The 12,856-nt window shown below is 32.5% G+C and overlaps 2 protein-coding genes across 4 annotated transcripts; one reads left to right on the forward strand and one right to left on the reverse strand.

Annotated features, from left to right (window-relative positions):
- Nucleotides 1-7,317: 7,317 nt before the first annotated feature.
- LOC136777032 (tetratricopeptide repeat protein 17) lies at nt 7,318-11,041 on the reverse strand. 3 transcript variants are annotated; one of them, XR_010823210.1, is made up of 11 exons: nt 10,767-11,041; nt 10,315-10,586; nt 10,139-10,247; nt 9,844-10,070; nt 9,471-9,758; nt 9,051-9,406; nt 8,736-8,982; nt 8,406-8,646; nt 8,181-8,319; nt 7,958-8,096; nt 7,712-7,847 (listed from the first exon to the last, which is right to left on the reverse strand). XR_010823210.1 is itself a non-coding variant. In XM_066733049.1 (10 exons), the coding sequence occupies exons 1-10, from the start codon at nt 10,872-10,874 to the stop codon at nt 7,668-7,670; spliced, it is 2,253 nt and encodes a 750-aa protein (XP_066589146.1). In that variant the 5' UTR covers nt 10,875-11,041; the 3' UTR covers nt 7,318-7,667. The 3 variants fall into 3 exon arrangements, 1 of the variants encoding a protein (XP_066589146.1); XM_066733049.1 differs by having other exon boundaries at nt 7,318-7,847; nt 8,095-8,319; XR_010823209.1 differs by having other exon boundaries at nt 7,958-8,319.
- Nucleotides 11,042-11,226: 185 nt separating this feature from the next.
- Nucleotides 11,227-12,402, forward strand: LOC136776408 (uncharacterized). The gene is made up of 4 exons (XM_066731916.1): nt 11,227-11,684; nt 11,740-11,866; nt 11,964-12,174; nt 12,263-12,402. Exons 1-4 carry the CDS (start codon nt 11,457-11,459, stop codon nt 12,330-12,332), a joined length of 636 nt encoding a protein of 211 aa, XP_066588013.1. The 5' UTR covers nt 11,227-11,456; the 3' UTR covers nt 12,333-12,402.
- Nucleotides 12,403-12,856: the final 454 nt, after the last annotated feature.

Consider the following 12,856-nt stretch of genomic DNA (forward strand, 5'->3'; position numbering starts at 1 on the left):
TGATCATCTTGACGATAGAGTTCATTGCCCTGGCGCAGGCGTCCTTATGCTTCTGACGTCATTGATTCCATTTTTTCGCATTATTTTCATGAAAATTGTAATATAATGTAAAGCTTATTTTATCCAAGCATTTTCTATCGGTATCTACTTTTTTATCCATCCTTAAAATTTATTCTCTTTAAATTAGCTAATTTCCAATTGATACATCATTTCAGCAGTAGTATAATCAATAATAGCTACGCCCACAAAGCCTTTCATTCCCTGATTAGCAGAGATTTTTGGATTCGATGCAAATGCATATTTTCGGAGAATGTATTCTTTTGGAAATTTGTGGTGGTGTTGTGGGCAAAGGAGAGAGCGAAACTGCAGTACCAAGGTAGGTCGATAAAGGTAAGATGCTTTGGTAACTGGTTAGGAGCGTTGATAAATGAAGCAAAGATAAAACTGTCGTAGAGAGTGGGTAAAGTCTGATTCGTCTTTTTGGACAAAGATAACGACTGCATTATTCAACGATAGAGGCCGGGACGTTTCCTGTTTTCATATCAAATAGTGCATGTCTATGGCACTCGCCCGACCCAACGCGCGACTTTTCTACTTAAATTACGTCATGGTAAGCACACGTGTTGGATCCGAAACTAAATTCTTTTTTGCATGACAAAATGCAACTATATAATAATAAATACAAATTAGTTCCACTAATAATTATACTGTAAACTAAATTCTCTTTTTTACTACTTGTTGTGCACCACATTTTATTCTGTATAATTTTCTCATGTATTTGATGTTTTTACCTTTCTTATAATTTTAAAGATAAAATAAATATTACCTGAATTGCAATAAAAATTAAGTAGTATTGGTGAGGGCCACTGTAGATGACAGGTTGCATTAAAAAAATTTGAGAAAACCACCGGTGTTGCACTAACATGTGCTCCAACTGCTGCTCTTGTACATTTGTGTGAAATTATATGGCAAGATTTAAAAAATTGTTTATTTAGAGAAATAAGCATTCGTGCACGACATGGAAATTTAGGATTGACAAACAGAGAAATTGAATTGTACTCCTTTTTTAACTTTGTACCATATATAATTATTTAATTATAATATTAACAAAAAGATTATTATTTACACCATAGACAGTACAGACATAATTTATTAATCAGTATTTACAGAGCGTACCTTTAGCGTACCTACCTTGAACTTTCTGACGGCCGTTAAGTGACGTAAGTATTTTACTTTCAGGGGCTTATGAAAAAGAAGAAAAACTGTTTAAAAATGTAATACCTTCCTTCACTAAGAGTTTATTTAAACGTTTGAGTTTACATTTCAAGAGATATTTAAAAAAATAGCGCGACGATTTTTAATAACTTCATTAGAGAAAATAGGTATAAAAATTGAAGATAGGATAATCTTTACTCTCTGTGTGCAGGAATGAATAAATTAAAATAAAATATTCCAATTTTGACGGAAGATCTTGATTCTTCTACGCCAATGAGATAGGCAAGGCTTCGCATAGGGTGGTTAGGATTAATCCCGTTTACCTCGGGCAGATTTAAGGCTTCTTATGCAACTTTACGTAGTATGCGTGTAACTGCTCATAACACAGAAAACTCCGCTTGTTTTTTCCACTGATATACGCGTCTCGCTGCATCAACCAAAAATTTATCAATGAGAAGTTTTTAATTTCAATCATATAGAGGAAGGAATGCCATGGCAAAAATGAACACAACTTTTATAATAGAGAAGAAAATTAAAAACCAGTTTTGTAAAATTATATTGTTATTGATATTCCATATAATTTCCAGTTAAAACAATAAATGTTTCAACTACAATTAATGCTAAATATATAATTACATAGGACAATCTAATTATAGATTTCATAAGCCTTCTTTTTAATTAAGAAATCAACTTTTCATATTGCATAAACGAAAGTCTCAACTTGCGTAGCGTCTTCAAGTTGACACAGCCCTCGCGCTGTCATACTATACCAATCTGATACTGCGGTGGCCCATTGCCCATGCACTGTATCACATGACCTATCATTTGTACAGTGGCGTGGTAAATCTGTTTTTATTTTCACCGACTTTTTGCCACAATTTACAAATCTAACGACATTAATTAAAAATTTATTCAATACTCGCGTAAAATTGTTATGAGCGATTAGCGATTAGGTAAAACGCTATAGATTTTAATGTAGAATATACTTTGCACGTTTAATATATATATATTATAAGATTGATTTATATACGCTTAAGACAACACAGGAACTTGCGATGAAGAATTGCAGGGACGACGAAGGGAAAAAAGTGCAAAAAGAAGATGGACAAAAATATCATAAGCAAGCCGTCTTATGTTTCTGTCTTATTTCATTGTATATTTTACGATATGAAATATGGCATAAACTTAAGGTGGGTACCTATATGATCATCGTTTCAAGAATACCGATTGGCTAAGAAGAATTAACCTACCACTGAAGAAGACTGAAAGAATAAACGTATGACAGCGAATCTTCAAAATCACCTAAAGAGAACAAAGCGTGAGTTTACTGCAAAAGGATTATTTATTCAATATTTTCTCGCATTTAGCATGTGCACCATTAAACTCATCCTGTCCACATATATAAATATATATAATTAGTATATAAAAACATAAACTATCAGAAAATTCATCTTTTCAGCGCTTAAGAAAACAATGAATGCAATAATTATCCAAAAGTACAAGATATTTTCCTTATGTATATATAAAATTATTTATAATACAATACTGTACGGCATTATTTCTTTGCTAATGTACTCTATTAAAGAAACTATAGGCTTCTACCAACTCCAATAGGGGCCTACAAAGCTTCGGCTCTTCAGCTGCAGTCGCAATAGTATATAGCAGTATATAAGATAGAGTATTAATAGTTTGGTCGCGAAATCAAAGAAATGCACAATAATTTTCCTAACGAACCGTGGTATTAATCATATATAAGCGAACGAAAAACTTGGAGATTTTGTACAAGTAATTGAATTGCCATGATTGCGCTGCATGATTGATCGCTCGAAGGGGATGATACTTGGTTCCCGAAAGGAGAATTGTTGATGTTGGAAATGCGACAAGGAATTAAGGGGAGGGGGAGGGGGAGGAATATGGGGGAAAGAAAGAAAGAAATGCAGATGTCGTAGAGGAGGGCAAGACCGGACAGGGCCAGTAGAGGAGACCCAGGCCGAGCCAGACAGACGTGAAGCCTAAGGAGCCAGGGGCGCTAAGCCCTGAATCCTGAAAAGTGTCTAGAGAGCTTACTCGGCTAGTGTTACCCTGTCCCCCTAACCCCTGTCCGGGATTCGTCCACGAACACGGGGGCCAACCCTCTAAAAAAAAGGGCCGCCAACCCCCTTTTATACACACCTTAATTCCTCTCATTTTCTCTCAATTCGCCCATCATCATAATCCACCCCTCTTCCCCATACCCGTTCTCTTAGTTGAAAATCGCCTCTTTGATAACGCAAAACTCTTATCGCGAATTCTCCATAAAACAGCTCTCTCAGCTCAAACTTGCTTTCCGTATGTAGCTATAAGTATTCAGGTTATTATAGTCCTTTCATTTGCACGGCTGAGCTCGATCTCAATAGAACAGGGATCGTTTCAAGGACGTTGCTTCGATGCATCGAAACTTTAACGTTCTTTTTTAACGAACGGAGGGAGATTTTGACAAATAGAGCGAATATCGCAAATTCTACGAAGAAATTGGCGCACAGAAATAAAATTAGGTCGTCCTAATGCCGGATCCCACTATTTACCGAACGGGGTAATTGCTTCACGTCGGTATGTATGTGGGGTACGTTTTAAGGATTCACCTCTTCACAATATCATTAAACACTACCACCACCTTCGAGCATCGGCGTATCGTCGCACGGTAGCGCAACGGTGCAGCCGGGATGATAAGCAATGGCCCACCGACTAAACTCAACTTATGTAATCATTGGTATCTTTTATGCAATTGACGAACATACAGGACTTCCCCTGAAACAGGATTATAGGCTGAGAAAAAAAGAAAATAACATTTTGATAATTGACAAAACGTTGAATTAAAAATTGCAATGAAACTTGTATAGAGTATTGTCGTTTCTATTACAACATTTCTAATATACATACATCACCCAAATTAACAAATTTTGCTTAATAAATAGTTACGTATTTTTGATACTTCATTAGAAGATATCTGCTTCGAATGAAACAAATTTACAAATGTACGACTTAATTTCTTCCTTATGTAATCTAGTCATTGTTCTATCCCAGTTAAGGCGCACCAGCAATTTCGAGAAATTTGAGAGATTTCGAAGAATTTTGTCTTTTAACTAAAGTTCATTATATCCATTTGGCACATTGACATAATAGTTATTTCATGAGATAATTAAAATTTTTAAAATTCGATAGATAAAATGAGATATTAGGAAAGTAAAGATTGAAACTCGTTATTTTATGTAAACGCAAGTACACCTTTAACATATAAATATGTATATATATATGTGCGTTAGAGAAATGTGTAAATTTCTACTTGGGCACGAGTCGTATTAGAAATAAAAGAAAACAACCGTAAACGCTTCCATGTCAAGGAAATCAAAACTGTATATTGCGAAAAGCCGAAGGATAATTATTGTCGCCTTCCAGTTACTTACGTTCGGAGGCAGCATAAACTAGAATAACGTAAGTGAAAGAAAACTTACTTCCCAACTTATACCCCTAAGGTTTGATCGTTACATCCTATATGTAATTGGAATCGGTAGAAAAAAAGCAATACAGTGTCGGCAATGACTTTTCGAAACAATACAAAAATTATTCAAGAGGCAAGATCTATGATTTTATAATAAAGACAATAATTTTCAGACTGGATACTAAGAATTTAACAGCTGATGAAAATATGGCATAAACAAGATTTGTGGAAAAGAGAAAAAATAGCGAGGGATGCGCGTGGATTTGAAAATCGGTAAGTGATAGAATAAGTATTCGATCGCGTCTAGCTTTGGTGTAGCGCAAATACTATTTTACTCTTAACGTCTGTGCCCTTATTTCCAAAGAAACACGTGTCTTGCAGATGTAAAATTGTGCAGCGATTGGTCGGCTCGCTCTAATGCGGTGTCCTGATTGGCCGATGAATTAGATGACCACGTGGTGTCGCGGTATATAACCAAGGGTACACTAAGAAACTATCAGCAGTTGTACTCGAACCGAGACCTAAGAAAGTGAGAACGTATTTTGTCTCCCCGTTCGCGTAGTGATGTCATGTCCGGCGTTTTCGCAACTCTACACCCCAGTGTGACCCGATCCGTGATCGAAACTATCTCTCCATGCAGAAATCCAACTTTTCCCTACTTTCTTCAACTCGAGCCCCCATGGACTACGCTCGTGCATTTCGTTTCTTTTTTCCCTTTTTTTTCTTTGCATTTTCACAAAATAATTTTACATAAAATCCCTTTTATCCCAGAGCCTATAAAATGTAGAGATAGCTCTGACAAGGACTGCTTTCCTTTTAATATACGAGAGCGATCAAACGCGAGTGAATATCCTCTTAGAAAAAACCCATGCAGAAAGAAAATGTCATAATTGACTTTCTCATTTAAGATCGATGCGTAATTTTGTTTGTAAATAGACGATATTGGTCAGACGAATTATTTTTAGCCAAACAATTTGTCCTTTTAATCTCTCCGTTTGAATGTATTTATATTTTTGGTAGTAACGTATTTAGATATTAGCTGCATTGAAGCTAAAGCTTATTTTCTTACTGAGAAATCACCCTGAAACAAACATTTGTTCTACTCTTTTTCTTGAAATAATGACGTTAGTGTGACAAAAAGATAAAATTGAAATGAGCAAGTAGTACAGTACTATAATTCACACCGGGATCAATATAAGTAGGAATAATTTTAAATTTGTATAATTTTACTAAGGATATCAATACTAAAAGCGATATATAAAAAAGAGAAACAAAATTTTTCGGTGTAAAAGGACATGGAAATACTTGAGTGGTTAGATATAGGTAATAACTGTAATTCATCATTGCTTTGCAATTCTTATGATGGAAAGTTGAACCTACTTGTTCATTATATATATATATATTAAAAGTGCCACTATAGGAAATCAAGTTGGAAAGAAGCATGTGTAATATTGTAGTACATTTGTTCTTAACAGCCTGACGAATGGATAGTAAGTAATAGCTTTTGCATAAAACGGAACTGAGAGAAAGTTGGTCATAATTTTTTATAGCCGCCATATCGAAAAACTCCAGTTTCATCAGTGTGCTTGAGGGATATTAAACCAGTTCACTCTGTACAAACGATAGTGGATCTGTCCAAGACTCTCATACTATTAGGAAAATCGAAGTCGATGAATTTTGCATTCGAGTTGAACTGTCCTATCGGCCTATAGAGCTTCCAGATGTCCAGTCCCCACAGGTTTATTCTACTACGACGACAAAGCTTCTTATTCAACTTACTGCGCCAAGGCAAACTGTTCGCTATTATGAATTGTGCTGTTATGACTCGAATAGAAATGTCGATTAATGTAAAAAATACCGAAACCTCCCAAAAACGACTCGATCGTATGAAAAATCGAAACTCTTCAGTCTCATTTTATTTTCAAGTACACTACGTTTCTGTATTCTACTACTAACCAGAAAACGAGCTGTATCTATATTTCATCATTTGGGTCTCTAAAAATGGTCAGCTCGATTGAACGATTTGATTTGCATAATTTATTTAATTATTGTGCAGAACTTGAAAACTTATTATATTATTAGTATAAAGCTAAAATAACGTTCAGAAGCAACGTAGATGAAAGTAATGTGAGAATTAATTGTGATACATTCAATTTAAAAATTATAGATATACAAATGTTTGTAAAATAGAATTTGATGGTGATCGAATCATTGAAGAAGCGCACAAATATGGTGAAATATGGGATTGAAATCGGGGTACCGTTGGACCCCAGTGCAGCTGCTGGCCACTGCACAAGATTAGACATAAGACTCTTGTGCGTGTGACAGCGGCTATGATGGGGCTTCCATAGAACAGCGCAATACTATTTCATCGATGGAAATGAACCTGAACAGTCGAACGAGGAAACCTGAGAGAACATATGACCTACAATTCAACGCGACGAATTTTCATCTGCCTTTAGGATGTTTATATTTATATATTATTTTCGCCAAATTTACTCCTTAATCATTAAAAAACTCTTTCAATGAGAAAAATTCGTTGATAAGTATTTATTGACAAAGACAACATAACTTAAAAGTGGATTCATTTCCGCTTTCCAGCGTATAGAAAATAGTAGACAATAGTAGTTGCAAACTAATTCTTTAATATTATTAAGTAAAAAATGACACTTATTGTAATTACTTATGTTATAAGATATTATGTGCGAATGCCCATGGCATTACACTTACGTACAATTAGCTTATCAACAATTTAAAAACCAAATATCGTGAATAATTAAAGCTTATAGATCATTTATTTTTTCCATCACAGTTAATGTCTCCGCAATCACCTTCGTCATATTTATCGCTAAGAAGTTGTGCGTAAAAGAATTGTGAAAATAATAAGGAGGATTTTTGTACAAAATAGTTTGGAAGAGTCATTCCCATTATTTCTTGTTTCTTCGAAAAGATCATCAGTTAATACTATTCGTGTTTATTGATTATCAAGAGCATTCAACGTCTCTTCGTGACACATGAGGTATTTCAGTAATAACACACCTTTGGCTTCATAGACCGGCAAACCCACTTGTAAAGCTCGTTTCAAATGATAAATAGCACCGGAGTTATTCCCCTTTTTGTGTAATAATGTACCAATAAGAAAATTGGTCATTGGCTGAAAATAGAAATAATTATTTTACTAAATGAAAAATATGGCTATTTTGTAAAGTATAGCGCACCGTGCCAAATTGACTCGCGGGCATTTTAGCTAAATTCATTCCATACCTTCCTAGCCTATACGGCTAACACCAGAGACGAAAGAGAAATTGTTGCAGAGATACAGGCCAGAGAAGCATAGATTCAAGTTAACTTGCAATGCCCATAAATCAATTTTGCGCGATATATTTTGTACGGGAACAAACCTCTGTAGAATCAAAATAAAAAGCCTCATTAGCAAGTCTTAATGCATCATCAAAATAACCTGCTTTATGATACATAGATGCTATACTGATTAAAGGCACGTCTAGAAATTTTGGCGAAATAGTATTCAAAGCCAATTGCAAGCAATGTAAAGCCTCGACACTTTTTCCTATAATTCTCCAATACAACGAAGCCAGCATAGATAAAACCCACGGTTCTGCTACTTTCTAGTACATATTTCAAAATTATATTGATTACCGTCAAACACCATATAAAACACAATACGAATAATTATACTGTATAAATACCGTACCGATGAAGTTGCAGTTAATATTCTTTGTCCAATTTCATTAATATCGGCACCTATAACTAAATTTTGTAAAATTGGATGTAACGCAAAGTCCATTTCGTCAATTTGATAAGCTCTACTCAATAAGGACATTGAGATATATTCTAAGTTAAACCCCGTAACATCACAAAGCGGCTCTTTCCAAGGTAAGGGGTGTTTTTCACCCGCTTTTAAGCCTATGTAATCATTTAAAACTAAATCGAGCCTATATATGTAATAAAACGTTTTATGTATAATAATATCTTAATTTAAATATCTATTACTGTAAATGAACTCGAATTGTATATTACGTACGTAAAACCTTTGTTTTCGAGTGTAATATATACAGGCAAATATTTTTTTGTATCAATGTTTCGTATTCCAGAACTATCACAAGTTAAAGACATTGCCCATGCGTTAATTTTAGAAAAATAATTGTTTCCTAGCTTTAGATCTTCATCATATATCTTATGATTTGTGAGTTTCATATGGGTTTTTGAAATTTCAGCATCCTTCTCACAAGAATTTTTTTGTGTGGTTTCATGAAAATGACGTTTGATTTCTAAAGTAAAAATATATACTTATAATTTAAATAAAAAATAGAATCATAAAACAATATAAGTGTAACACCTTTCAAACTTTTCGTCATTTGTGATACATGGTCACTAAGCTCTTTAGCTTTATTTTCCATATTTCTTAAAAGCTGCAAACTTGAATCGACATCGTTTTTAAAGCTGTTATCTAAATTTTTCTGAGTGGACATTGCATTACAAGATAACATAGCATTATCTTCGGCAAACTGATCACAAGCATTATTAAAATTCGGAATTAACGAATTCACTGGATGTTCTTGAACTATTGCTATATGTATTTCATGAGAAGGAGACTTTTTAGCCTGTGCTAATGTCATATATTGTTGTAGCAAAGACCATTCTATTTGCTGCTCATGATATGCTTTTACCTCTCCTAAAATGTCTTGTAAATGCCTAAAATAAAAAATAACCTTATTTGTAAAAGTTAATTGAATAAATAAGATTTGAAGGTACCTACTGATGCAGTGCTGTTAAAGACTTTTGCAAATTTTGTGCACAAAGAATAGCATGTTTAGTTTGTCTTGCTGTAGTAACAAATGGTGAAAGTTTCAAACAATTGTCGTAACACACTATTGATCTATCATAATCCCCAAGAATTGTATAAACATTTCCTAATGCTAAATGATTGTTACTCTCATTAGGATTATAATCAACTGCTAAATGCAGTACCATAATTGCCTCATAGAACTTTTTAGAGGCTTGGAGTGTTCCACCTGTAGTTAACAATGGTATATCACGATGTTCCCTACAACATAAAAATTAAGAATTATTTTATAATTATAACCTTGTATTTCAATAAAAAGTAAATGTCTAATTTTTGTAAAACTTACTCTGGGGCCACTAAAATAGCTCTGTAGCTACACTCTAATGCATTTATAGGATTTCCTCTAATTCGCCAATAAATTGCAGCATAATTGAGATAAATCCATGAAGTCTCATTACGCAGTAAACCTTCGGCAATTATGTGACCAAATTTTTTTAAGTCTATATCAGAAGGTAAATATTTCATTAGACCTTTTTCTTTGTACTGTGTTAAATTTCTCTTAAAGCTTGAAATCTAAAGTATAATAAACAATATTGTAAATAAAAACTAAATTTGCCTATTTAGAAAAAATATAAACTTACATTAAATTGTTCAAAAGTATATATTTCAAAATTATGTGGAATATTTTTACAATCAGGAACTTTTTTTCTAATGTTTTCTGGGATTGGATTTAATATATAATCTTCTTCTCTGTACAAAAATATTATGATTAGTAGTATTTAAAATAAATTAGCATATTTGTTATAATTATACTGACCTTATTCCATCCCTTTCGCTTACATTACTTAATAAGCTTTGATTTAAATCAAGCTCAGCAAGAGGCTTACCAGCAATGAGACAATCAGGGTCTTCAGAATAAAGGTTATTTTCTACATTTTTTGCAGAATCTAAGCCCATCCACCACGTGTCAATGATAGCTTTTTTTTTAACCATATCATTATATAAAGTATCTATTGCAACTTTACGCCTTTCTTGCTCCAAAAATAATAAGAGGTCATGTGGTCTTTCCATGTCAAAAACTGTATCCTCCTACAATTTTAAATTTGTTTTACAAACATATCCTATATAATTTTTTCTTAAGTTTTCTAGAATAATATTATTTTAATTAATTAAACTATAGAAGAGTATGTAGGTTATAATGGAGAAATCTTTAATTTCACATTTCACTATGAAATCAAAAAATATCCACGGAATATAATAAATGCATACCTGAGACTGAATTTTTCCATTTTCAGTTATGAACCAATGCGTACTTGTAGAAACTTCGAAAATCACTCCAAACAAAATCCAATTAATTCCAAATGTTTGCAATAACATATCTTATCAAATCGTTTTATACTACACAAAAATCTCTAAATCATTCAAAGTAATTAAACTACTACTTAACAAATTTAAAAGACCATTCAGGCAACAAAAATCATAATGAAATAACTGAATAGGAAAAAGACATGTTTACGCGGTCTTTATCTGTATGCTTAGGTATGTGTTACCATGGTGTTACCCAATAGTATACGTACGTACTATGTATATGTATAATATATTATTGTGTGCTACCTATTGATATATATATATATATACATACGTATACAGGAGGGGGGGTATACATCCATCTATATACATATATATATAAATAAATACATATATGGTACATATGTACGATTGAGTTTACATCAATATCATCAATTCACCACATGGCACATACATACATGAGAGCTATATTGTTTTATATCTGACCTAACTGATTAGCCTGACTATATAGTGACTATGATTATGTTTCGATGATGAAAAATAATTCAACTTAAAATTGGCTGGAATCACTACAAAATATATAGATTTAAAAAATGATATAATTTTTTATTATTACAGTGTAAAAGTCTTTTAACACACATATCAATTACAATGATATTAGGGTGTGAAGAAGAAACGAGAAAATTTGTTACAACATGTAAAAAAGATTATAACAAAAAAATTGCTAAACGACCTAAGGAATGCATACAGTCACCTTCTTATTCTTACCCATTAAATTTCATTAATGGACCTTACGCTAAACATCTTAAAACTAAATTAAAAACCACATCATTACTAGAAGAAGAACGTAGTGAAAATCCTGAAGAATTTTTAAATAAAGTAATTTTACTTTATAAAATCAAATATATAATTATATTTTTCGCATATTTTTCAGCTATTAAACAAATATTCATACTTGAGAAAAAAATTTCCTGCAAGGCCATTGAATGAAAATCTTCTAGCGGAAGTGGATAAGAAATCATCTAAATCTGTATATCAAGTGGAAATTTCAAAACATTTAGGCATGTGTAAACATTCCTTTTATTGATCACCTTCTTCCCTCAGGGAAGTTAGGTTAAGAACTTTCTTTTATTTTTATTATTTTTTTTATCAAAATAGATGATTATGTATCCATTCGTGCTCAACGAACTGGCCAAGATAAACCAAGGGAACACTTACCAAATGATTGTTACATACCTCAATCAACTCAAGGATATTCTCATAGAGATCCATGGAAAATGACCACAAAAGATTTTTTTTATGCAAAAATTATTACTCCTGTAAACAATTTAGGCCCCAATATCAAGGAAAGAGAGATCCTTCGTGTAAGGTACATAAAATTATATTTTAAATAACAAATATCTTGATTTTGATAAAACAGTCTTTAATGTATTATTTTAATGAACTTTTTTATCTAGAACTGGAAATTCAGAGTACAACGAAAAAATTAATGCGGTTGGAATTTTGAGAATGAAGAAACATTTGTGATGTTTCAATTAAATATTATTAAATAAAACTTTCAAATTATTAGCTCTGTGGGTATCAATTGTTAGTTTTATTAACAAAACATTGCAATTTCTTACAAGTATTTGTATTTGATAAGCTATACAGATTATTCGAATTTAAAACAATAGATTAACAGCAACTACAGTTTACCATGACACCTTTGCTCTAAACAATATAATTGTATAGCCTAAATATGCCGAATGATTTGCTGACGTAATTTTTACAAATTAAGTTAACATAAGAAAATTTTGAATCTGTGATTAACTATTTACTCTAATTTAAATAATATAAATAATTTTATTTCAGTCTCCTAATTATATTATATTTTACGAAAATCTCGCAGAACCTAACACAACTTATTCGTTCAATCTTTTGCGGCTCTATATTATATTTACAAAGATCAAAGAAATAAATAAGGCTCGGATCTCTCTTATTAATGCGCATTTTTTCATTTGTATTTTCGTTAAACATATTTCTGAATTGTTTGTTTATTGTATTAACATGAA

Source organism: Prorops nasuta, unplaced genomic scaffold (assembly GCF_024137725.1).
Source record: "Prorops nasuta isolate Cenicafe-Biocafe unplaced genomic scaffold, Cenicafe_Pnas_1.2 PNAS00002, whole genome shotgun sequence".
Taxonomy (NCBI): Eukaryota; Metazoa; Arthropoda; class Insecta; order Hymenoptera; family Bethylidae; genus Prorops; species Prorops nasuta.

What these genes read in the sequence shown, in the direction of transcription:
- LOC136777032 (XM_066733049.1), bottom strand. Translation starts at nt 10,874, where the DNA reads ATGTTATTGCAAACATTTGGAATTAATTGGATTTTGTTTGGAGTGATT. An exon ending in GCTATTTTAGTGGCCCCAGA is followed by an intron (nt 9,759 to 9,843) that starts GTAAGTTTTACA and finishes TTTATGTTGTAG; the next exon opens with GGAACATCGTGATATACCAT. An exon ending in TCTTTAACAGCACTGCATCA is followed by an intron (nt 9,407 to 9,470) that starts GTAGGTACCTTC and finishes TTTTTATTTTAG; the next exon opens with GCATTTACAAGACATTTTAG.
- LOC136776408 (XM_066731916.1), top strand. Translation starts at nt 11,457, where the DNA reads ATGATATTAGGGTGTGAAGAAGAAACGAGAAAATTTGTTACAACATGT. An exon ending in CTGAAGAATTTTTAAATAAA is followed by an intron (nt 11,685 to 11,739) that starts GTAATTTTACTT and finishes CATATTTTTCAG; the next exon opens with CTATTAAACAAATATTCATA. An exon ending in GGAAATTTCAAAACATTTAG is followed by an intron (nt 11,867 to 11,963) that starts GCATGTGTAAAC and finishes TTATCAAAATAG; the next exon opens with ATGATTATGTATCCATTCGT.